Below are 24,705 nucleotides of genomic sequence, written 5' to 3'. Positions count from 1 at the left end.
TTTCTTAAATACGTGTGACTTGGTAAGCTTTTATCCATCACTATTGCAGTGGCCAGTAGCTCTCAGTGGTCATTTCCTTCTATTTGGCTTCTCATTAGCAGTAAGGAAGCACTTTTACTGTGGGGGTGGGACTGATGGAATCAGTGTGATTTTATACTGATTTCTTGAGGTCATGGAGGCTACAAGACAGTCCAGGAAAGTGTACAGCCTTTATTTTTAATCAGTGTTTTCCGTGAACCTCTTCCTTTTCTATTCTAGTGACTCAACCGGGAGAACTGAATGTCGCCTTGAGGAAGTTTGGTCAAGCTTAGTGAACGTTCTGCCTCCTCCTTCACCCTCCCTTCTGAGTTGCCTCTCTCATCTCTCTAAAATCAAAAGCATCCCTTAGGCAGAGCTCCTTTAAAACCCACAGTGAAAGGAGGCAGAAATAGAGAGTCCAGTGAATCAGGAAAGAAAGGAAAGGAAAAGGTTTATTTCTGCATTCCCAGGAGACCCACGTACCCCAAGGACAGGGCACGTGGATTCACGTCAACAGGGAGGGAGGCGCTTTTTTAATACTGCGGTTGGGTGAGGGGCGGGGACATGAGCTGAGGAATTCTCTGCCGCAAGAGATGGGCGGGGGTATTCAGAAAGAAGTCTGTGAGAAATTCCAGGGGAAGTCCATTGTCTCCTCACATGTCTGCATGTATCCGCTCCTGGGCTCTCTCCGACCTATCAGCTATCAACTGCAAAACTCTTTGATTAAATGAGAGAGTTTCGAAAGGTAACCAGAGACATGATCAAGAAAGCAAAAATCAATAGACGTGAACACCAGTATTAACCAATTAGAATAGGGGAAAGTTCCATTTTATTAGGAAAGCCCATCCTGCCTCTCACCACCTTCCAGCTTGTAAATCTCTTTATTCTTTACATCAAATTTTCTGTAAGTATATTAATATGGGAGGAGAGGAGAAACAATCCTTCATTTATTGCCTTCGTTGCTATGTAGGGGTTTGTACCACCTTTTGCCTATCCGTGCCATTCGACCCTTACTAGCTTTTCCCCAATAGCTTTACCTGCTCCTCACCCATTTCTCAGTACCTCCTTGTTTATAGCTCTCGCAAGTGTAGTCTGTGGATGCAGCTTAGGCGTCCTCTGGGAGGTTGTTAGAAATGCAGACTCTCGGGCCTCACCTAGTCCTGAGGAATTGGAATCTGCATTTAACAGGATTCCCGGGCGCTTTGCCTGCAGGTAAATTTTGTGAAGCACTGTCCCAGTGAATTACCTGGGCCCCTCCTTGGAATGCCTTGTGTGAATGGGGAAAATGTGAGAGCAGCATATACCTTCTGTCACTGGCCATAATGAATTTTGTCATGGAAATCCACCACTCAGGTCTAAATTTTTTTAATTGATTTCAGAGAGGAAGGGAGAGGGAGAGGGAGGGAGGGAGGGAAGGAGGGAGGGAGGAAGGGAGGGAGGGAGGGAGAGAGAGACATCAATGAGAGAGAATCATCAATGAGAGAGAATCGTTGATTGGCTGCCTTCTGCATGCCCCCTACTGGGGATGGAGTCTACAACCCAAGCATGTGTCCTGACCAGGAATTGAACCTTGACCTTCTGGTTCATAGGTCAACACTCGACCACTGAGCCACACTGGCCAGGCCACAACTATGTTTCTTATTCCTTTCCAGTACACTGAAGAAAACTTCCTCTGCCTATATTATGAAACTAGCAAACTAGCTTCTAGGAGAGCTGGGGTGGCACTTATTAGGAGCTGCCACCTGGTCAGATACTGCTGTCAACTGGGCTCTCTGGATGTGGGTGCACTAATTAAGATCTCCGGGCTCCTGTTATTTTCACCTCTCCCTGTGAAGATTTAGCCGAATGAGAAGCTAAATTGATTTTGGTTTTACCTTCATCCTTTATTTCACTTCTTATGAAGTTGATAACAACTGAGGGTCTGCAGAATTGAGAGATGCAGGGAGAGCAGGAGAGAAAGATTAAAATAAGAAAGAGAAGAAAAAGACCTTATGCCTTCATAATAAGAAGAAATTAGCTTTATTTTCTTGTGTCTGGTAATCTTTCCCCTGCGTTAAACACATTATGTCATCATATTAGGGCTAAACCTGATTTTTTAAAAAATATATATTTTATTGATTTTTTACAGAGAGGAAGGGAGAGAGATAGAGAGTTAGAAACATCAATGAGAGAGAAACATCGATCAGCTGCCTCCTGCACATCTCCTACTGGGGATGTGCCCGCAACCCAGGTATATGCCCTTGACCAGAATCGAACCTGGGACCTTTCAGTCCGCAGGCCGACACTCTATCCACTGAGCCAAACCGGTTTCGGCCTAAACCTGATTTTTAAATTTTATTTTTTATTTGTTTTCAGTTGAAGGAATGTAAGAAAGGACCCAAGATCTCTTATCTCTTTCCATTTACACTATCTTTATTTTATATACATGTAATTGATTTCAGAGAGGAAGGGAGAGGGAGAGAGAGAACCATTGATGGGCTGCCTCCTGCACAACCCCCGACTACGGACCAAGCCTGCAACCTAGGCACGTGCCCTGACCAGGAATCGAAACATGATCCCCTGGTTCATAGGTCAAGGCTCAACCACTGAGCCACACTGGCTGGGCTCTTTATTCTTTACTGTATAGGCAAAGAGAGAGAAGGAATTATATAGTCTTACAAGTAAGGTTACTCTTGCCAGTTATTCCTTTATTTCCTTTATGTCTCCTTTGAATTGTATTTACGTCAACACCTATCTCCCAGTGCTGCTTGGATTGAAGCCGGTGATGCTTTTTCTCAGGAAGGAGAACAAGGACATAGTGATGAAGCCATGTCCATTTATGCTTCATTCACTTGGGCACCTTCTATGACCTATTTTTTGGAAGCTGTTTAGGATCTCATTTTGCAAGGCTCTGGGCATCCTGGGGTGAATGTCCTGGATATCCTGCTTCACCGAGCCCCAACTGAAAACCAATAGTCCGTCCCTTAGAGCTGTGAAGCATTTGTCTCCCTGGGCTGTGTCCCCATGGGACTCTTCTGCGACTTCACTACTCTGAGATCACCGAGAAATGGGCTTCCTCCTCTTTGTTTTCTTTTTTCATCTAAAAATGAGAGTTTTGTGACGCTAATGCAAGTCTTAGCATTTGTTCCTTGCCTTTGGATTCTCCACATTGAACCATACTTCCTTTTTGAAAGGTGGAGATTTTAGGGAAAGCAAAGTTTATGTTATCTGATGGAGCAGCTGCAAAAACAAATGCAATTCCCTGTCTCTTTTTTATTATTTGCAAGTAATGTAGAGTAGGGGATGATGATATATCCATCTTAGGACTTGGTTTTCCTGGTAGGCAGGATGTGCTAGTAATTATGCCCTGGGACAAAATTGTAATGGGGTTTAATTGGGAGGACCTCTCCAACATTTAGCATTCTTCTATCCTAGTAGAACTTAGCTACTTTTTAAAAAATGATATCCAAATATGTTAAAAGGTATACCTTTACATCTTAAATTGAAGCCCATCAGAATCACCTGGAAGGTTTGTTAAAAAACAGATTCACAGGTCCCCCCTCCCCCCAGAATCAGATTTGGTGGGACTGGGCGGGGCCCCAGAATTCGCATTTCTAACAAACTCTCAGCTGAGGGTGGTACCATTGTTGCCATTCACAGATCACACTATTGGTAACACCGCATTAGAATATGTGCATGTGTATGTAAACAGCACATAAGATTCCCTCTCTCCCTAACTCTCTCTCTTCTCTCCCCTTTAGTTGAATCTCTTCTTCCTTTCACTCTGTAATTTATATGGATTTGCCCCATCATCTCCATGAGTGCAGAATATTTACCATTGAGCATATCTTTAAATCAAAAGACTTAATTTTAGTAAGGGAGAGAAATATAGTGGCCAGCCTTGCAGATAACTACAGTGGGGCCTAAAAGGACCTTTTACCTAAAATGGCATCCATCTTCTTTCGTGGGGTTATGTACAGAGATGGGCAAGAGAAGGAATGTGCCTAGAGAGAGTTTCTTCTTCGTTTGTTCGTTTGTTTTTTAAACAATGTATTATCACCAGAGGGTGGTGCTTGTCATTTCCTAGAATAGCGACTTGCATGAGGGCATCCATTTCCTAAACCAGGGGTCCCATGCCTTCCCTGCCTGGCACTCCACGGCCCACCTCACAGTCTCTCTGCACACCCGTGACTTTCCTTCTCTGTGGTCTCAAGGCCTGTTTTTGATGTGACAGTGTCTGCTCTTGCACATGCATGGATGCGAGCTGTCGTGAGCTGTGATTCCTTAGGTGGCAGCAGAAGCATGCTTCATTGGGATAAACTGACAAAAAAGATATCGATCCCTTAACTCGGTGGGGAGATGGGAGGACCAGAGCAGGCTAGGCTACAAGTACTTTAGGAACGTACAGCAAACGTCCTGTTGGCCGAAGGCATTCATTCTGTGCAACCCCCTTTTCAAATTATCACTTCAAATAAATGGGGAAGGGAAATCCATATGAACTTGTAACCATTGTTTCTTAGCTACCTTTCCAGTAGTGTTTTTCCAAAGTCTGTGCATATATTTGGGTAAAGAGTTGTTGCCAAAGTCCTACCTATTGAGCAGGTTTGGCTCCCATCTGCGTGCCTGCCATTATTCCATTGAAGTTTGCTTTATTTATTTGTTTATTTGGTGGATGACCAGGGGTTGCAGAGAACAATAAGGAAATTTAATGGGCACACTGCCTCCAGGAATATACTAGTACAGACAGGCAGACAGACACACAGACACACCCACAGACACACACATCCACACAGGATTATAGCTGAGTCAGTGATTTGAACTTGTTTCATCACTGCTGTGAAGGTAGAATGACAGACTGCGGGAATAGCATTGCTCCTGGTGCCTCATGTACCACCACGAGCATCCAAGTGGTGACTGGAAAAGCATGACGTCACCACCCTCCTAAGTCGTTCATGTACTTTTCTGCCCAGACAATGTCCTCAGGCCAAACTGAGTTAGATTTCATAGACTTTCTGAACTACTGATATTTAAATACATATTTTCATATTGTTTATAGCTTGTAAATATCCTTGTGCTGATTAATTTCCATCATCACTAAAATTGGTTCATTTTGATGAATATTTCCTCAAGAAAACAAAGTTTTCAGAGTGCCCATGAAACCTTTTATTGATCTAAAAATGAAATGATATTTGCCTGTCTTAGGGGATTTCATTATTGTTTTTGTTTTGACATTTTAAGTAGTATATTATCTATTTGAACTATTTTGGAGTGTTTTTTTTTTATTTGTGCTTTCATTATTTTCTTTTCTTTAAAAAATTTTTGACCTCACATTTTATAGACATTTATGCCAAATGTCTTACCTGTGGGATGGGAACAAATGGACAGTACAGCTGACATGCACAGCATATTACATAGCCTTCAGTTTCTGAAGGAAAACCAATTTCTGTATTCTCCAAAATTGAGCACTTTGCAGGATTTGATTTGATTTAGTTCAGTGAGGTGAACCAGTCAAGTACTTCCAAAATTGGAGTTTTTTAAAGTATATTTTAGGGAGGAAGCCAGTGAAATCCTATCTTTGTAACTATAAATATGACATTGTAAATATATATTGTTTTAGATATTACATGCTTGAGTTGTGTAACACCATAAAGGCGAGAAATGTTAACCTAAATGGAGTTATTTTCTCATCATAGCATCAACGAGATCCTCGACTCAATGAAATTTTATTCCCATTTTATGATGCTAAAAGGGCAATGCAGATCATTGAGATGTATGAGCCTGATGAAGACTTGAAGAAAAAAGGTAATAAAAGTGAAAAAAAAAAGAGTTTTCTTTATTTAACAAAAGCAAGAATATATGCAGCACATTACAGTGGTATTCCCCCATGTTCTTTCTTATATTGTATAATGCTTGTATTACGTAATACTTACATGTAAAAATGCCAAATACAATCTCATTTGCAAATCTTTGAAAAGAATTCAATTTCCTATAAAAATTTACACCTTCTTTTTCTCCCTTTTGTTTTGCCAAGCCTAGGACATTGAATACATTATTTGAGAAGCCTTCTCGCCCTTCATTTGACCTCTAGTAGGAATCAATTTAGCAAATTGGTGGGGATTTTGAACTTTTGCCCCCTTCAATAAAACTTTAGAAACAATGTGTTGTCCTTTCCAATATTTGACAAAGGGAAGGCGTGGAGAGAAAATTTCAGATTGGTTCGATAGCAGTGAGAAAACCCTGCAAATAAGGGGAGGGTTGATGCTAATATAACTGGACAGGGAGCAATTGAGATACCTGAGCTAGTGCTTCCGGCCTTGTCTCAATGGAGAGAAGGGAGATCTAGGTTCAAGTTCCGTTGGTCCCATGTGCTCATGAGTATCATGGCTACAGTTTCCTCCTCTTTAGAACAGGGATTCATTTTATTGTGTGTCTCAGTGAACGTGGCCAAAAGGTTTACATATTCTCTGGACCCACGTAGAACCTGTTTATGTGCATGTCTGGCCCATCATGATGCGTGACCTCATCCCTGATATTTTTCCAAGTCCACTTGAGTTTTCCCTTGGTGGTAGTCCTATCTTCATACTCTCTGCAAGGGCCTCAAATACCTATATTCAGCAAGACTGCTTCATGACTTACCTCTCTTATTAATACTCTGAGAATTGTAATTTATTCTACCTTGCATTTTATTAAAGTGAAAAGGAGAGTGGCTCGATTTTACTGTGTGAAATTGAGCAAGGAACAATATTTCTGGGCCTTGGTTTCCCTGCTTATAAGATGGTGGCGTTCATGCAGTCATTTGACTAGTTTTTCTCCCCCCACCTTCACTCCTTAAAGTCTGTGAAGGGATGACTTGGTACCAAGCTCTGTGCTGGATGCTGGGAATTCAAAGCTGAATAAGGCATTTGGGATCTATTGAAGAAAGAGCAGTTCCTCAGCAGTATGACAGATGTTGTGATAGAGGTGTGTCGCTGATTCTTTCTAAAGTCCTTTCAGGCCCTAAACATCTATGAGATTATCATTGACACATCAGAAAAGCACAGTTTCATCATTTCACTGATGATGGAAATTTTAAAATTTGTCATTATCAAGTATGGCTGAGAATGTGGTACAAAAGGCATTCTGAATAAATTTCTGTTGGGGACATAAATTGGTACAAACAGCCATCTTGATGAATATTTTGGCAGTAGTACAATGAAAGTAGACCTCCCCTGCTGCTCAGCCTTTCCACTTCCATGTACGGACCCTAGAGATTTTCTCTTATGTTTCCCAGCTCTGACATTAGAGTGGCCCAAGTTCAGTCCCTGCATCTCTGCTCATTTACACTCACTCTTTCGAAGAGCTCAGCCACCCCAATGGCTTTAAGTTTCTTCTACATACACATGAATTTCTGATTAAACTCCCCACTCCTAAGATCTACAGGCCTGTAGTAGAACTCTCCACTTGAATGTTACATGGGCATTTCAAAGATACATATCCATCATGTTTTAGTTCTTCTCATCCACAGACCTGTTCCTTTCCTGGCCTAGAAACTGGTACTATTATTCACCCAGCTCTTCAAGCCAAAACTCTTGGAATCATCCTCAACTTGTTTTGTTCTTTCATATCACTTCTAATTTATCAGCAGAATCTGCAAGTTCTGTATACAAAATAAATTCCAAACAAATAAGTTCTCATCATCTACACATTTACCAGACTTTCTGAGCCTACATCATCTCTCCGTGGACAATGTCAGTTGACTTGTAACCAGTCTTCTCCTTTCTACTCAGTGCCCTACAATTTATGTTCCACACAGTGGCCAGAGTAAATCTTTCCAAACCAAATCTGATCATGTTATTTCACTCTTCAAAACCCTCCAAAGGCTCTTCAGCATACTTAGAATAAAATTCCAAAGTACTTAGTCCAACTGATGTAGCCTTTGGCTGTCTCTGCAACATCATTTCCACCAACTTTTCCCTTTGTCATACACTCCTGCAAAGGTCTTTGCACTTGCTGAACCTTCTGCCAGGTGTGCATGTGGCTTGCTCCCCATGCATAAACATGACCTCCTCAGAATGGCTTTTTTGGCCACATATCTAACACAGCACCTTGGTCATTCTTAATCACTTTCATTACCTGGTTGCTATTTCCTTCTAGCACTTTCTTGACATTATATTATACTTTTATTTATTTGTTAATATATTTGTTCTCATGCCCGTACTATATGAGTTTTATGAAGGCTGGGCTTGTGTGTTTTTTTCTATCACCTCATTTATCCCAGTGCTTTGAAGAAGTCTTGCTCTTAGAATAAATATATGTGCCCAGGAGGTGGGAGCACACTTTTATGGTTGAATTTTTAATCCTAATTAGAAATAATGTATATATTCATCAACAGAATAATGAACAATAAATTGTGGCATATTTATATGTGGACTACTATACATTATACTGTACATACTATACATTATTCAGTGAAAAATAAATGAACAAGAACTACTGCATTAACTGGAAAAATCCTAAGAAAATATAGAGTAAAACTAGCAAGTTGCAAAAGCAAAGCGTGGGATATCTTTCATATACATTTTTAAATATTTAAAACTCCCTATTGTTTGGATAAATGCATTTGTAGTAAAGTCACAAAACCGTCTTGGGAGTGTTAAACATGAAAACTAGGGTAGTAGATGTATACATTGGAGTAGAAAGATGAAATTGAATGGAACTGAGGGGGGGGGGCACACAGGGCACCACGAAGGCATCCATAATCATGTATTTCATTAAAAAATATAGAGCAAATAAGATCAAATGTTAAGATCTGACAAAGCTTCTCTGTAAGCTCAAAATCAGTTTGTAACTTTCAAATGCTTAAATAAACACGAAAGCTGAAGTTGTCAATCGTTGATAGGATAGGAGAAGATGCAGAAATATCGATCCCCACTCCTGTAGTTACCAGGGGTCCTGTCCCCGTGTCGAAAGGCATGACTGAAAGGAACAGAGGCTCTTGGGGCCACATTTCAAAGACAATTGCAAACTCTTCTGACTAGTTTCATACCCTGCCTTTTTGATAAAATGGGAAAACTGAATTGTTTAAATCCAGAGAGGCCTTCTCCAGCCTCGTGAGAACAACACTGCCTTATAGTTGAATGCCTTCCAGTTTTTTAGAGTGTCTCCTATTCATATTCTCATGTACCATTCCTGAAAGTCCTGGAAAGAGGGGTAGCCAGTACTTCCCCCTTTGACAGAAGAGGAAGCCGAAACTGGGGAGCATCATGAGTGAGTGGCAAAGGCAGAAATAGACTGAGGTCCCCTTGGCCCCTGGTCACCACAGCTCCTGGAGCTGTGCCTCTGAACTCGGGGGACTGTGTGCCCTGCCACCGGGCACATAGAAGCAGGACACCACCTCTTTGTGCAATGCACTAGGTTACTTATAATGTGCAACTGTGTTATTTTGTTCAAGAACTGAATAATGAAGGTTCCTGAGAAAGAGATTGTGGGGAAGGCTTTACTCCTGTTGAGCTGCTTCACCTTCCATGAGTAACATGTGAGATGTGTGTTTGGCAAAGTCACACGTCTGTAAGATATTCTTCTCTCCCCTAGGCCTTATATCCAGTGATGGATTTTGCAGATATCTGATGTCAGATGAAAACGCCCCCGTCTTCCTAGATCGTTTAGAACTTTACCAAGAAATGGACCATCCTCTGGCTCACTACTTCATCAGTTCTTCCCACAACACCTATCTCACTGGCCGACAGTTCGGCGGGAAGTCTTCGGTAGAAATGTACAGACAGGTTCTCCTGGCTGGCTGCAGGTCAGACACTCAGGACAGCTGCATTTGTATATGACACCCGTTTACTTTTCTCTGAAACAACAGAAGAAGTACTCAAAGTGAAATGGACATTGGTCCTTCTCTTAAATGGATATGGTGGTCATTTAACGTTGGGAAAGGGAGCACAATATCTGTTCCACAAAGGTCTAGCAGGGGTGGGCAAACTTTTTAACTTGAGGGCCACAATGGGTTCTTAAACTGGACCGGAGGGCCGGAACAAAAGCATGGATGGAGTGTTTGTGTGAACTAATATAAATTCAAAGTAAACATCATTACATAAAAGGGTACGGTCTTTTTTTTCAATAGTTTTATTCATTTCGAACGGGCTGGATCTGGCCCGCGGGCCGTAGTTTGCCCACGGCTGGTCTAGAGTCATCCTGTGGGTCAACAGATATTTTCTACTGTAAATTTATCCCCCCAAAAATACATGTTTTAGGAAGTCATGCTGTTTCCAGTTGGTCACAGGCATTTGCAAACTTAACATTAATGTTGAAGTTCTAAAATTTCATACTCTGAGAATAAAGATTATTGAACATTATTTTTCTTTTATAGAAATAGACAAATGTTTGGGGCTTAAAATATGATAAAAATGCTAAAAGTGAAAAATAAGAAATTATGATTTTTTTCTTGGTTCTCAATAGCCAATATCTTATTTCCTTAACTTGCTTTTTTTTTTTTAGTATGGAAATATTTTAACAGAAATTAACAGTATCAGAATTTCTGTCTCTGAATGCTTGAGTATGAGCTGTTGAAATAATGAGAACATTTTCTCTTATAGTCAAAGCACCATCATCCCACCTAACAAAATTTAAACATTATTCTTTTAACATCATCTAAAATACAGCCCATATTCAAATTTCCCCAGTTGTCCCCAAATTGTCTTTTATAGTAGCGTTGTCAGAACTAGAATTTCATACAGAATTGCACTGCAACCAGTTATCACTCTGAAGTGTCTTTCAATCTCAGACAGTCCTTTTTTGTTAACACCAAACTGATAAGGAGAATAATGTGATTTTAACTTGCATACTCCATGAAATAATCCTGTCAATTCATTCCATTTTCCACTTCTATAAGAAAACAAGTTATCTTGGCATCTTTTAATTTTTACACACACTGTTTTATTAGTAGGGTCCAATATTGTAATTTCACTATGTTGCTAGATGTGTCGAACTTGACTGTTGGGATGGAAAAGGTGAAGACCAAGAACCGATAATCACTCATGGAAAAGCAATGTGTACAGATATCCTTTTTAAGGTAAGTTTTCAAGTTTCCTAGCCGTAGCCTTTCCTGTTTCTTGTGGAAATAAGTAGCTTGGAAAAAAAACAAAATATTTGTTTTCTCAAGCATTTTACCTTCATATTCCTTTCTTCCAGTTTTGAGGAGAAACAAGAAAAATGTCTTTTCCACTTAGTGTCTCTTTCATGTTACATTTCCTGTTTTTAAATGCTGATAGTGCTTAGAATGAGGTTTCTCTGGCAGAGTTTCCCTGGTTCTACTTAACTTAAAAAGTCTTTGATTTTATCTATTCTTCCTTTTTTTTTTTTTTTTTTTTTTTACTTGCTTACTTTGCATTATTCCTGAAGAACTTCAAAGTGGCATAAAAAGATAAATAGAATACAGAAAACAAAATGGATTATAAATAGTGTCTAAAAGAGTAAGAAAATAAGATAGTGAGATCAGAGTTTATTAATGCTTGTCAGGAAGTTCTATAAACTAAAATCATACCACAAATTGAGCTCCAAACTTTCTAGAATTCAGTGGAAGAAGAACAACATGATAACTTACAAGAATTGTAAAATACAGACAGGGCAGTGGATCCAAAGAAGCACAGTTATTCCCAGTCCTGACACTGTAGGGGATATTTCCTCCCGAGGATCTGATAGAGGGAAATCTACAGTTTTACAAATAGGCATCCCAAATGGCCTTTTGGTGACCTCTGCATATGATTTGAAGGTGGGTTTCTTAGAGCAAGCATGTCAAACTCACGACCCATGGGCCACCACCCAACGAATACTTTTGCGACCCAGCCAATATAATGGTATGCAAGAAATGCTTTAATAAAAATTTTGTAACTTAATTTTTAAAAATCCTGTTATACATAATTATTAATAATGAACTACAATGTTCGCTAATGACTGATTACTATAATTATGTTGCCTTCATTTCCCTTACACACCTTAAGTGCAGGCGCACCATTTCTCTCCACTAATACTTGCAGCAAATATTTTAGCAACTGATTGCCAAGACTTGTTTGGTGTGCGCAATAGGAAATATTTCACTTTTGGAGAATAAGAAAAATAGATTTATTTGCATTACGCTTATTAATTTGTGCAGTTATTCCGTGTCTGATAAGTTAATGTTCAAGAAAAATATTAATATTAATATTCTATTAATTTATGTTCTATTATTTTATGTTAACAATTACTCATTTATTTCAGTCCTTTGTATTCAGCATGTCTCTATCGAAATAAACCTACGTTTCTATGAAAATTGAAGCTTTTGTTTTTTTGTGGCCCACATAAACTTAAACCTTGTTTATTTGGCCCATCTTAGCCTTTGAGTTTGACATGTTTGTCTTAGAGTGTTCCTTACTATGTTCCAATGATATCCTGCCAAAAGACAAGTAAAACTGTAATTCTGTGGTTGGCCAATATGTCAGGTTCATGGTTCTCTGTCATTTTGTTGTAACTCAGAATAGTTATTGCAACATCTGGAGCAGTGGTTGTCAACCCTGCCTACTTGTGGAAAATTACCAGGGGTGTTTTTAAAAACAGATGCCTAGGTTCTCATAACACTCCATGCATGTCATTGCTCTTAGCCAAGATGTTGATGAGTTTTGAGCAACAGTGAATTCAGCAGTATGCTCCCTGAGAAGTAACAAGAGCATATTCAAATAGGAATTCATGGGTCTGCACAGACACAAAGGGTTGATGACCCTTTAAGAAATAAGGACCCTAGAAAGGAAGCTTAGCTGAAAAGAAGGCCCTACCCACTCCGCTTGGAGGTGAGCAAAGGAAAACCCATGGATAGAGCCAGGACTTTCCTCAAGGTGTAATTCTTTGGTCAGCTCAAGTGGACAGTCAAGGTCGCAGACAGTTCACCTGGGAAGAATCTTAAAGCAAAAATAACTAAAGGACCAACTTGGCCATAAGGGTACTCAATAAAATACTCCAGGATTATCCAGCCTAGGGCATTTTCATTTCAAATGGACTTCCTCAGATAACGATTATATAATTCTAGAGGCCCGATGCACGAAATTCGTGCAAGAGTAGGCCTTCCTTCCCCTAGCTGCCGGCACCGGCTTCTCTTCAGCACCCGGGACCTGGGCTGCTGGTATCGGCTTCCCTCTAGCACCCAGGACCTGAGCTTCCCTCCTACGACTGCCGGCAGGCACCCGGGGCCCAGGTTGGCTTCCCTCAAGCTGCCCACAGGCACCCGGGAGCTGGGCTGGCTTCCCTCCAGCCCGGGCTACATCAGGAAGGACATCCGGAAGGACATCTGGAAAACGCCCGGTCTAATTAGCATATTACCCTTTTATTATTATAGATTTTTCCAATTAACTAAATGTTGGGACTTGCCCTGTGATTAATGAAGTCGGGGATATTTACTGAATATGATGCTCTGCTTGTAGAAGCATTGGTTTGCAGCCATGCTTTCTGAAGCTAAGCAGAGAGTGAGGCAGCCGTCTGTTACCAGAGATCATGGTGGGGACATGCTCAGCTCTTTCAAAGTAGTTTCAAGTGACGAAGCTCTCAGTTCAGAGAGGGGCATCCAGAGCACCTCCCTGTTTAACCTCACATGCTGCTTAACTCCCCCTGCCCCTTCACCAGGCTAATACGGAACAAGGGATACTGTAAATTTCACATCAGTTCACAGGAGTCTTCAGCAAATTAATGAAATGTAGCCACAGACTGATTCCCAGATGCAGAGAAAATCAATAAAGACTTCCAGCAGTTCATAGGTTGTTATCATCGCATTTCTTCTCAAGGCGAAAGGAGCAGAATAGTGGTCTGTTGTGAAAATCGCTGTGCCCAAAGCTCACCACTCCACCAGGTGACCTCAGAACCTGTCTAGGCAGATTACTGATCCAGGAACGAGCCTGCCATGTAGGCGAACTGTCTTCTGTTAATAGCACCATAGTTTCGGAGAAGGAAAAGATGGTTGTGAAAAAGATTATCACTAACCCTTAACTTCGTCTGGGTCTGTCTGTGGGGAATTCAACCTGTAGTGGTATCGAGGTAGATGGGTTCTCCGGACCTGAATTGCCAGAATTGACTTTCTGAAAAGCTCAAATTGATAGTCTCTGATTGGTTTCAGGTGCCTTAACTTTTTTTTGCTCTTCTCTCTCATTAACACTCTTTTATTTTCAAAGGATGTTATTCAAGCCATCAAGGAAACGGCATTTGTCACATCTGAATATCCTGTAATTCTCTCCTTTGAAAATCACTGCAGGTATAGTGGTGTATCCTACTCCAAATCTCTAAGGGTTGTTTCCTAATCCCCGTCTCCACTCCAGCTCTACATCTTTTTAAATAATCAAATAGTTTGTTTGGTCTTATGCAACACATAATCAGTCTTTTGTGATTAAAATTTAAAAAAAGCTAAAATGAAAGAAAATCCCAATCTACTACTGCTCCTCACCTCCAAAAAAATAAATAAACAAAACTAAGTCATCTTAATGTGTTCTGGAGATGCTTTCTCGAAACAAAAGGGCAGATATCAGGGCACCGTGCCAAAGTTACATTGAGTTGGAAGACTTGGCAATATATTTGAAATCAGACTTCATGAATTTGAAAGACATTTTTTTAATTCTGTTTTTCGGCTCTTAGTGCAGGGGTGGAATCTTTTTTTTTTTTTTTTTTCAAGACACTGGTTAAAGTTTGTGGTATATAACAGTACCTCTTATGTGAACATCCAGCGGACAGTCATGCATTTTATAGAGTGGAAGTTTTTAATTGCCTAGGAATGAGTGTTGCTTCTTCTTGGACAGTTAATGGATGTTTGAATTCACAAATGCCATTTCTTTCTTTTCAGCAAATATCAACAGTACAAGATGTCCAAATATTGCGAAGATCTATTTGGGGATCTCCTGTTGAAACAAGCACTTGAATCACATCCAGTATGTATTTTTAGCTAACCATATTTCTAACATGAATGAATTTGTTTTGAATTTCATTTCTAAGGGGTCAAGTAGTTCTGACTGACTAATGCTGAAGATCTTCATTTTTATTTAAATTTGTTGGTACAGAAAGCTTTCATTGTGCTTTAGAGAGATGTGTAGAAAGAAACATGAACCTTGGGTTCCATTTAATTCAGATCTTGGGGATCTTTTGGTTTCTGTGATCTCGGTCCTAAAATTTCATAAAGTGCCCACTGGCCAAGGGTCTAGACCAGGGGCGGGCAAACTTTTTGACTCGAGGGCCACAATGGGTTCTTAAACTGGACCAGAGGGCCGGAACAAAAGCATGGATGGAGTGTTTGTGTAAACTAATATAAATTCAAAGTAAACATCATTACATAAAAGGGTACGGTCTTTTTTTTTTTTTTTTTTTTTTTTTTTTAGTTTTATTCATTTCAAACGGGCCGTAGTTTGCCCATGGCTGGTCTAGACTCAGCAGTCATTCTCAACTCTAGTTTTCTGTTAGGACCACCTGGGGAACTGCTAAAAATACCTTTGCCAGGGCCCCACTCAGAGATCCTCATTTAATTGATCCAGGTCGGGCCTGAGCATGGTGGTTTTTTTAAAAAAAAGCTCTTTAGGTAGATCAAATGTGCACCCAGGGTTCAGCACCCTTGGGAACCTGTTGCTACAGGAAGTTCACAGATTGAAGTCATAGAAGACTGAAGTTCAAGTTCTCAACTCCAAAATAAATACTTGGACAATGTTTTATGTACTTCTTTTGCGTTTCATTTTTATACCTGCTAATGTCTTCATCAAACAAAGAATTGTTAACCTGTGGACCATCCAAGGGTTTTGTAGGGTCTGTGAACTCATTGTAATTGCATACAATTTTTTTAATATAAACATCCCAAGAGTTTATCACACTTTTACAAAGATCCATAACCCCTGTAGTTAAAATCCACTGTCACAGATCTTATGAGTAGCAAGACAGCTAATGTACAAAGTATAAAACGAAGCACAGTAGTAAAAGTTTGCTCCATTCTTTTTTTTTTCTTTTCTTTTTTTATTGTTTAAAGTATTACATATGTCTTCTTTTTCTCCCATCAACTCCTCCCTGGCCACTCCCACCCCCCAGGATAAGCCCCCACCGTCCCAGTATCTGTGTCCATTGGTTATGCTAATATGCATTCATACAAATCCTTTGGTTGATCTCTTACCACCCCCACCCCCACCCCTAACACTCCCCTGCCTTCCCTCTAAGGTTTGATGGTCTGTTTGATGCTTCTCTGTCTCTGGATCTATTTTTGTTCATCAGTTTATGTTGTTCATTATATCCCACATAATGAGTGAGACCATGTGATATTTATCTTTCTCCGACTGGATTATTTCGCTTAGCATAATGCTCTCCAGGTTCATCCATGCTGTTGCAAATGGTAAAGGCTCCTTCTTTTTTACCGCAGCATAGTATTCCATTGTGTAGATGTACCACAGTTTTTTAATCCACTCATCTGCTGATGGGCACTTAGGCTGTTTCCAAATCTTAGCTATTGTAAATTGTGCTGCTATGAACATAGGGATGCATATATCCTTTCTGATTGGTATTTCTGATTTCTTGGGATATATTCATAGAAGTGGGATTACTGGGTCAAATGCCCCACTCTTGACAAGCAGCTGATGGGCCCAGACATGGTAGCATGAGGTGGCAGTAGAACATGACAATGGCTGACATGAAGGAAAGTGCTTCATGTTACCTGTGAGCAAACACATCCAGTGGTTGAACAATGAGGTTTTTTTTTTCAGAAGCAATCTACAGGAGCAGAAAAAATATGCAGGAGACAAGGATATTGTATCCTTTGCACCCACCCCCTGATTCTCTTCAGTTTACTGAAGTCACAGCTCCAGGCACCCTGTGCACGTCCATGAGCTGTGTCCTATTTCTCTGTGTACTGGCTTGCCTTTCAGCTGACTTCCAGCCTACAGCTTTTCTCCCAGGGAGAGCTCTGGTCACAGGAGCCTGCTCTGTATACGGGTGAAAGGCCAGAAGTGCCAGAGAATTAACACCCCCACCACATGCTCCCTCACTCTTCAGAAGGGATAACTCCGAGCACATGTTTCCCACCATTCCCCAGGGTTCCCCAGCAGGGTCGCTGTCCAGTCGCCCAGAGTGATAACTTGTCTGAGAACACACTCTTGATTGGCTGCCTGTCTCCTTTTTATCACTTTCCTACTCCTCTTGGAGTGTCCTGGGGCAGCCTCCCAAATAAACTACCGGGGCATTAACCCTAGTCTCAAACTGATTCAAGCTAAGAAATATCCCTGATTTTTCATCTCACTTTTTTGTCACCTAGGCCCTCTGTTTATTTTATTATCCAGTTGGGCTAAGGTGCTTGCTTTGGGGGAAAGACCAGTGTGTTCTCTGTGGAGTTATATGCACATGCCTCAAAGGTGTAATGAGAAGCATAGGTAATGGAAATGGGAATAAGACTTGCTCCCTGAATCAAAAAGCTTCGGATGGTGGGGTTCAGTGGGGGTGTAGGACACAGGACACAAATGTAACAATATAAGTAAAAAGAAGGTGGCCTATGATGTATGGAACATTTATCGAAGATATCCAGGTTCAAGAGAGAGTGCTGTGGAGTGGACCAGTTTACAACAGGCTTTCCAAAAGCAGGATTTTAGCAAAGTGTTTCATTTGAGGAAACACAGACATAGGAATGCATAGTGCCTTGCATATTAAGTAGTATAAAAATTAGTTTTGAAAATGAATGGATGCCTGAATGGATGGATAAGAGTGGGTGGTTAGTGGGTGGGTGGGTGGGTATATAGATGGATGGATGGGGGAATGGATGACTAAGTTATATGGATTAGCGGTAATACTAGAAGAAAGGGAACTTTCTTTGCAGACATAAATCCAAGCAAATGAAACCATAATAGAGGTCAGATTTCAGTAATTAAGACCACTCCGTTCTTGTTACCCTTATGAAACCCACAAAACTATAGTCCCAAGTGTAGAGGTTGGGTCAGACTGAGAAGAGAGGCTTACTGTGCCATCCAACACTTGGAGGGACCAGGGGAGACCTTGTGGTTGGGAAAGCCAATTCTGACCTAAGTGGCCACAATGATTCTTTGCACTTTACCAGATATTTAAAAAGGGTGAAGCCTGAATTTCGGCAGGAATTCCTCCCCTGACATCACCCCAGGTCAGACCCAGCTCCATGGGGGAAGTTGGGGCAGCTCTGCATACCCTGGAGGTGGTGTGGAGGTCAAGTTTGCCACAGTAGTCTAAGACAAAGTTGGATAAAGTGGGTTAACTGGGATTGGGGAAGGAAATCATAAAACTGTGCTGACTGCCATCTAGTGGATATGAGTGCTATGATTCACAGGCCTCTGATCATTCTGAGCTGGGAATGAGAATGGAGAAGCACAACCCATCACTAATTCAATCTTTTCTGTTTTTCTGTAGCTTGAACCAGGCAGGCCCTTGCCATCCCCCAATGACCTCAAAAGAAAAATACTCATCAAAAATAAACGGCTGAAACCTGAGGTTGAACAAAGTAAGTCAAATACATGCATCTATGATGGGTGCATACACACCTTGTGTGTTTCAACAGTTCAGCTGTTTAGGATGCAATATGTTTTAAAACCATGGATTGGGGGGGGGGGGTGTAGTTGTGATGTTACATATTTTCATTTAAGTTGCCACATTTTCATTTAAGTTTAGTTTCTGCATCAGTTCGTTTCTGCAGTGGGAAAAACATATTCATATAACAGAATTTGAAGGGGTCCCAAGGAGAAATAAGAAGAAAGTGGAAGAGGCATTTTCAAATTTATCAAAATATAAGGAACTAGCATTTTGTCATTTTATATGCTCTAAACTCCTTTTGAAAAGTTTTCCTTGCACTTTGCTCATGTGATACATACATATCTAGGGATCCTAGGTAAATGTGAAATTGTGAATGTATATGTGTGCATGAACGTAAAGAGGTTAAGAGAGAAATGATTTTACAAAGATATCTCCCCTGTATTTTTCTAGAATATTATCTTTCAACAAATCTCTTAGTTCAATATATTAGTAGCATCAAATATTGCATGGTTGCATTGTGTTTTTTCCATAGGTAGTCTAAATTAACATTTTAATTGTATTAATTATAGGTTTATTTTATTACAAAAGCAATGATGCTATTGGAAAGTGAAGACAACAAAAAAGTATAAGAAACTAATAAAATAGCACTATATTATATATTTTACACATATATACATATACTATAGACGCATACATACATGCATGTTTAGACATATGCATACATTTTAACAAAACTAGGATCATGTGAAGTGTTCTCATTTCAAAAATTATTTTTAATTCAACCAAGTATATTTACATTTAGTAGAAGGTAAATCTACATACTGACTTTAATTTTAATGTACTAGTATGAAACACAATGCAGAATTTATTGTGGTATATGCGATCCTTTCACCAGTCCCAAGTTGATGGATTTTTCATTACTATGAAAACAACAATGATAAACATGCCTGAATACTCATTTTGTACATTTGTGCAGCCTTCTCCTTGGAATCAATTTGTACAGTTATAGTCAGTTGGTCAAAGCACAGACACATTTTATACTGTGATATATCTTGTCTTTCAGAAAAGTTGTACCTAGTTATACTCTCACTATAATATGCAAGACAGCCTGTTTCCAAGCCCTATTCTTAATGCTCGCTGTTGGCCATTTTTATAGTCTGGGTACTCAACACTAAAAGAAAATGATACTTCAATTTTTTATTTATATGTCTTTGAAAACTAGCTTCTTTATCATCATTTATGATTTCTCCTTTTTTTCCATTTTTAAAATTATTTTGTCTTTATCTTACAGACTTACTGAGGGTTTTTATGTATTAGGGTAATAACTCTGGTTATAGCAGTGGCAAATACTCTTTCCTGGAGTTTGGTCATTCTTCAATGTGCATGTTTCTTTTCTGTCACTTCACCTGAATTGTCCTCCAATCATGGGCTTTTGTTATTAAGACTTAAAAGGAATCCTTCACAATGACTGAGCCCCGCTCTCACGCCTCTGAAAAGTGGGCAGTTCACCCATGTTCTTCATCATGTGTGGAGAGTCTGACTGTTGTATGTTCCTTAAGGTCATCCACCAGGACTGGGTGAGACAGAGGCCTTACGACCATAGCCCAGAAGAGCCTAGACCATGCGTTTCTTTCCCTTTTATTTCCTTTTCAGTGTGAATCTTAAATCCTAGGCTCTATAAGTGATTTAATATCCAGCACCTTCTCCTTCTAGAACAGCTCGAAGCTTTGAAGAGCATGATGGAAGCTGGAGAATCTGCTGCTCCAGTTAGCATCTTAGAGGATGATAATGAGGAGGAAATAGAAAGTGGTAAGTTGTGTGTTGTTGTTTTTCATTTCCATGTCACAAAAGTACTTTTTATATTAAAAATAGTGGATTCTTTTATATAATGTGACATTTTAATTCTTAATAGTCAGGTGTATATTCATGAACCAAACTTCATTTTTTAGTATTTTGGGGTATTTTTTCAAATAGTGTTACTTTCAGTTTTCTTGGGCACCAGATTTTAGTTACGTAGTCATCTCCCTTCCTATTGTGCAATTCACTCAGCTGTTCAGCAGAAATTCACAGCCAGAGACTCTTTAAAGCCCTTGCTATCGGAGGCAGGGGTTAGAGTAAAAGGATATTTGTAGTCCTTCCTATAAACAAACACATAAACTTGTTAATGATGATAGTAATAAGGCAAGTTAAAAGGACAGGAATGTGAGCAATGACACAAGTAAATGATTGGTTTGTATGCACAAACAAAATGAACTGGAAACTCAAAGCCAGTTTTAAAATTCAAATTCCTTCAAATAACCAGCTCACTGGATCTAAGTAGGTAGATAATTTTAACAAAGGCAGCCTTGTTTAACATATTTGAATATTTGCTATTAGCTTCTGTTTTACTTTGGCCATATGGGAACAACCATAATGTAGTTTTAATGGGCCTCTTGAGAGGTGTGGACTGTTTAGAAAGTTATTTGTTCATTATGTAGCATGAGAACTGATTAACAAAATAATTTGGACTTGCACTGTGTATCTATTGGTTAGACAGTGCCTTGGATTTAGAGAGTGGCTTTGGGCTAAATAATTTAGGAATACTTATCCTATATAATAAAAGCCTAATATGCTAAGTGCCTGGTAATCCAGTCATCTGTTAAACCAATCAAAACATAATATGCTAATGATATGTTAAGCCCTCTCAACCGCTCACTATGACGTGTACTGACTACCAGGGGGCAGATGCTCTAACTGATAGGTTAGCTTGCTGCTGGGGTCCAGCCAATGGGGACTGAGTGAGATGGGCCGGACACGCCCTGGAGCCCTCCCGTAGTCCCTCCCCAGCTTGCCAACCTCCTGAGCCTCTCCCCGGCCCCGATTGTGCACCGGTGGGGTCCCTCAGCCTAGCCTGCTCCCTCTTACAATCCGGGACCCCTCGGGAGATATCAGAGAGCCAGTTTTGGCCCAATCCTGCTCAATGCAGGAGCTGCCCCCTGGTGGTCAGTGTGCTCCCACAAGGGGAGCGCCACTCAGCCAGAAGCCAGGCTCATGGCTGGCGAGTACAGTGGTGGTGTCAAGAGCCTCTCGTGCCTCCGTGGATGTGCTAAGGATATCCGACTGACAGCTTAGGCCTGCTCCCCATGAGTGAGCCTAAGCCATCTGTCGGACATCCCCCAAGGACTCCTGGACTGCAAGAGGGTGCAGGCTGGGCTGAGGGGACCCCTCCCCCCCCCCACCGCATTTACAAATTTTGTGCACCAGGCATCTAGTATATAAAATAAACATATACGTAAACGTCTGGAATACAAGAGTAGGAAAGTTATAGGTAAAAACTTGAAAGATATAAGAATTAACTAATTGTATTCATAACCCCTTAGTAAGTAAAGACTTCTAATTGTGGTCTATGTTGCACATGCAAACAGTGGGTTCAACTTCACTCCCAGAGAAAAGTCAGGATGACATACTTTTATGTGCTTTATATGGCAGGGGAGGTCTAGAAGGCCAAAGATATCTGATATTATTTAAACAATGCCTGCTATGGTTACCTATTACTGTGTAACACATCACCCCAAAATTTAGAGGTGTAAAACAACACTATTATCTCCTCAGTTCTGTGGGTCATCTGGGCTCAGGTTGGTAGTTCTCCCTGAGGTTTCTCATGCAGTTACCCTCAGATGACATCTGGGGCTGGAGTCATCAGAAGGTTCAGTTGGGCCAGTTGTCCAAGATGGCTCACTCACATGGCTGGCAGCTGTGTCTGCTGGGAGCTCTGCTGGGCCTGCTGAACCAAGCACCCCCATGTGGCCTCTCCATGTGGTTTGGGCTTCTCACAGCACAGTGGTCCTGTTTTTTTGTTGTTGTTTTTTTCAAGAAGCAGAAAACAGAAGCTGCTAAACTATTTAAAAGCTATACCTGGACCTGGGACGTCATCACTTCCTCTCTATGCTATGCATCAAATCAGACTTAGTGCCCACCCAGGTGCCAGGAGGTGGGTGCGCAGGAAGGTCACATTGTAGAAGAGCAGGTGGGAAGGCAGATGTTACAGTAGCTGTCTTTGGAAAATAGTCTACCGTAATGTCTACTATATTATTTCACAGTTTTTGCAAATGATAAACCTAAACAAGATTTAAGAATAAAATATTGAAAGAGCTATGTTCAAAAGTTCAGTAAACTTCTAAAATTTGAAAAGATAACTCTTAGGTAAAAACAGTTCCTTAACTTACACTTAATAGATGGTATTCAAAAACATGAAGTATTACTAGATACTATAATCCAGTAAAACAAACTGCAGAATAATGGAATAAACTAACGAGAGAAAAAAATAACTGCTATTGTTACACCAATATTCTGACATGATTCCATAGCTGGTAAGCAGTGGGACTGAGATTTGATTCTAGAATTGCCTTATCTCCTTTTGTACCTTATAATCCTGCCCTTCTAATATACAGGAATACAAAGAAAACTCAAATATGCAAAATGGTTGTTAAAAAAATTTTTAAGGAGAATATAACTGATGAAAGTCAAAGATGTGAGATTTTTTGAACACACACATTAATCTAAAATGACGATCAGTGTGATTCCATTTATCACCCTTAAGGGTACTTTCCCAACTTTTATGAATATGTTAATTATTCTTATAGACAAAAATATGCTTCTAGTGGCTCCCATGTTATTTCAAAATATGCTTGAGATTTTGATTAAATTTTAACAGAAATAATCATGAGGGATAGTATAGATGTAGGAAAGTAGCTGAGAGGATAGAATGATTCATTTGAATTTCTCTTTAAAGGCATAGAGGTTTCTGCTTTACCAGTTATATATTTGATTCTTAGGTTCCCTCAGTAATATATAGTCATAGTTCTGGTCTACCAGTTGGCTGTCATTACCCTGACCTCACAGTATGATCCTTCTATACCCAAATGACTAGAGTCTCTACTTTAAACACTTGGGCACAGCAGGCAAGAGGAAACCAAGCATAGTTCAAGAGGGCAGGCTGCCTGGAGGCTGTAGAAAATAGCAAAGGCTCTCAGTCCAAGCATGTGCCCATTTGTTAGCCTGATTTAGATTCAGAAGGGCACATGACTCCCAGGACTGTGAGACAAGCAGTGGGGAATATCAGAACTATACACGTCTGTACATATTTGCACACTCAAGAGATGATAACATTCATTCATACAACTCTTTTAAAGTAGTTATTAGATCTCTACTTGTATGAAACATACCCCTGAATTCAAGTAGTTTATATCTGGCTAGGCAAGTTCAACTAGAGATACATGAAATGGAAATTTAATAGTGATGGTGGGAAGTTTCAAAATCGTTTGTTATAGACTGTGGGTCATGGAAACCCAGTGTCACATTAAGACCATTGTGCTAAGAATCTGGAAAAATCTAATCCACATCTTACTCTGTGGCTTCACAACTGAAATCATATATCTGAATCTATTTCTTCTTCTATAAAATGAAGATACTGGACTAGCTCCTCAAATTCTCTTTTTCCTGCCCAAAGCCTATATGACCTACTGTTTTTTGTTTTGTTTTGATTTTAATCATCTGCCTCGAGAATATGCCCTTACCAGAAGATCAGTTCCACAAGAGGAAGGTGTGTGTCTCTATGGCCTCATCTTCATCCCATGCCGGAAATAGCACCTTGCTTTAAGCAGTCTCTCAAATTCCAAATCCAACATAACATCAGTTAAAAGGCACCACTATTCTATTTGGACTAAGAAAGAAAAATGCTTTCTATGCATTTTAAAATACCATCAACTGAAGGAAACATTGCAATGTCAGTTATATTAAAATGTTGTGGGGGTGGGAAATGCATCTTTGAATCAGTGCAATCGTTTTACATTTACTCCTGTTCTTGCCTTTTCCTTCGCACATTTTAAACATGCTTTTGAAAAATAGCTCTAATTGTTATGGGTCTGCTAACCTCCCTTGTGAGTCCATATTCAGAAATTATCTCACTGTTGTTTTACAATACAGGTCCTTCAAGGATTCTGGCTAGATTTTAGGCAAATTCTTTTCAGGGAATCATGGGAATCCAGATCTCACACCAGCATGTGAGACATTCCTAAGTCTTTAACCAGTTAACTACCACGCATCCAAAACGGAAACTATGCCCACATGCCACGATATTTTGAATTTAATTTAAAAAAATCAATTCACAATGAATATTATAAAAATAAATATATTACTCACAATTCGGGTGTTCTTGAATATTTT

The 24,705-nt window shown here is 40.0% G+C and overlaps 1 protein-coding gene across 8 annotated transcripts in view; it reads left to right on the top strand.

Annotated features, from left to right (window-relative positions):
• PLCB4 (phospholipase C beta 4) overlaps positions 1-24,705 on the top strand; it is a 380,146-nt gene that overhangs the window by 303,299 nt on the left and 52,142 nt on the right. For all 8 annotated transcript variants that reach the window (XM_059705568.1, XM_059705565.1, XM_059705567.1 and 5 more), the window contains 7 exons: positions 5,691-5,799; positions 9,568-9,778; positions 10,957-11,050; positions 14,169-14,248; positions 14,831-14,915; positions 18,382-18,472; positions 20,215-20,310. In XM_059705568.1, coding sequence (XP_059561551.1) covers positions 5,691-5,799; positions 9,568-9,778; positions 10,957-11,050; positions 14,169-14,248; positions 14,831-14,915; positions 18,382-18,472; positions 20,215-20,310 — 766 coding nt within the window. The remainder of the gene's footprint in view (positions 1-5,690; positions 5,800-9,567; positions 9,779-10,956; positions 11,051-14,168; positions 14,249-14,830; positions 14,916-18,381; positions 18,473-20,214; positions 20,311-24,705) is intronic.

The sequence above is a fragment of the Myotis daubentonii genome, chromosome 8 (assembly GCF_963259705.1).
Source record: "Myotis daubentonii chromosome 8, mMyoDau2.1, whole genome shotgun sequence".
NCBI lineage: Eukaryota > Metazoa > Chordata > Mammalia > Chiroptera > Vespertilionidae > Myotis > Myotis daubentonii.
The sequence above is the reverse complement of the archived record's forward strand: the minus strand, read 5'-3'. Positions and strand labels throughout refer to the sequence as shown.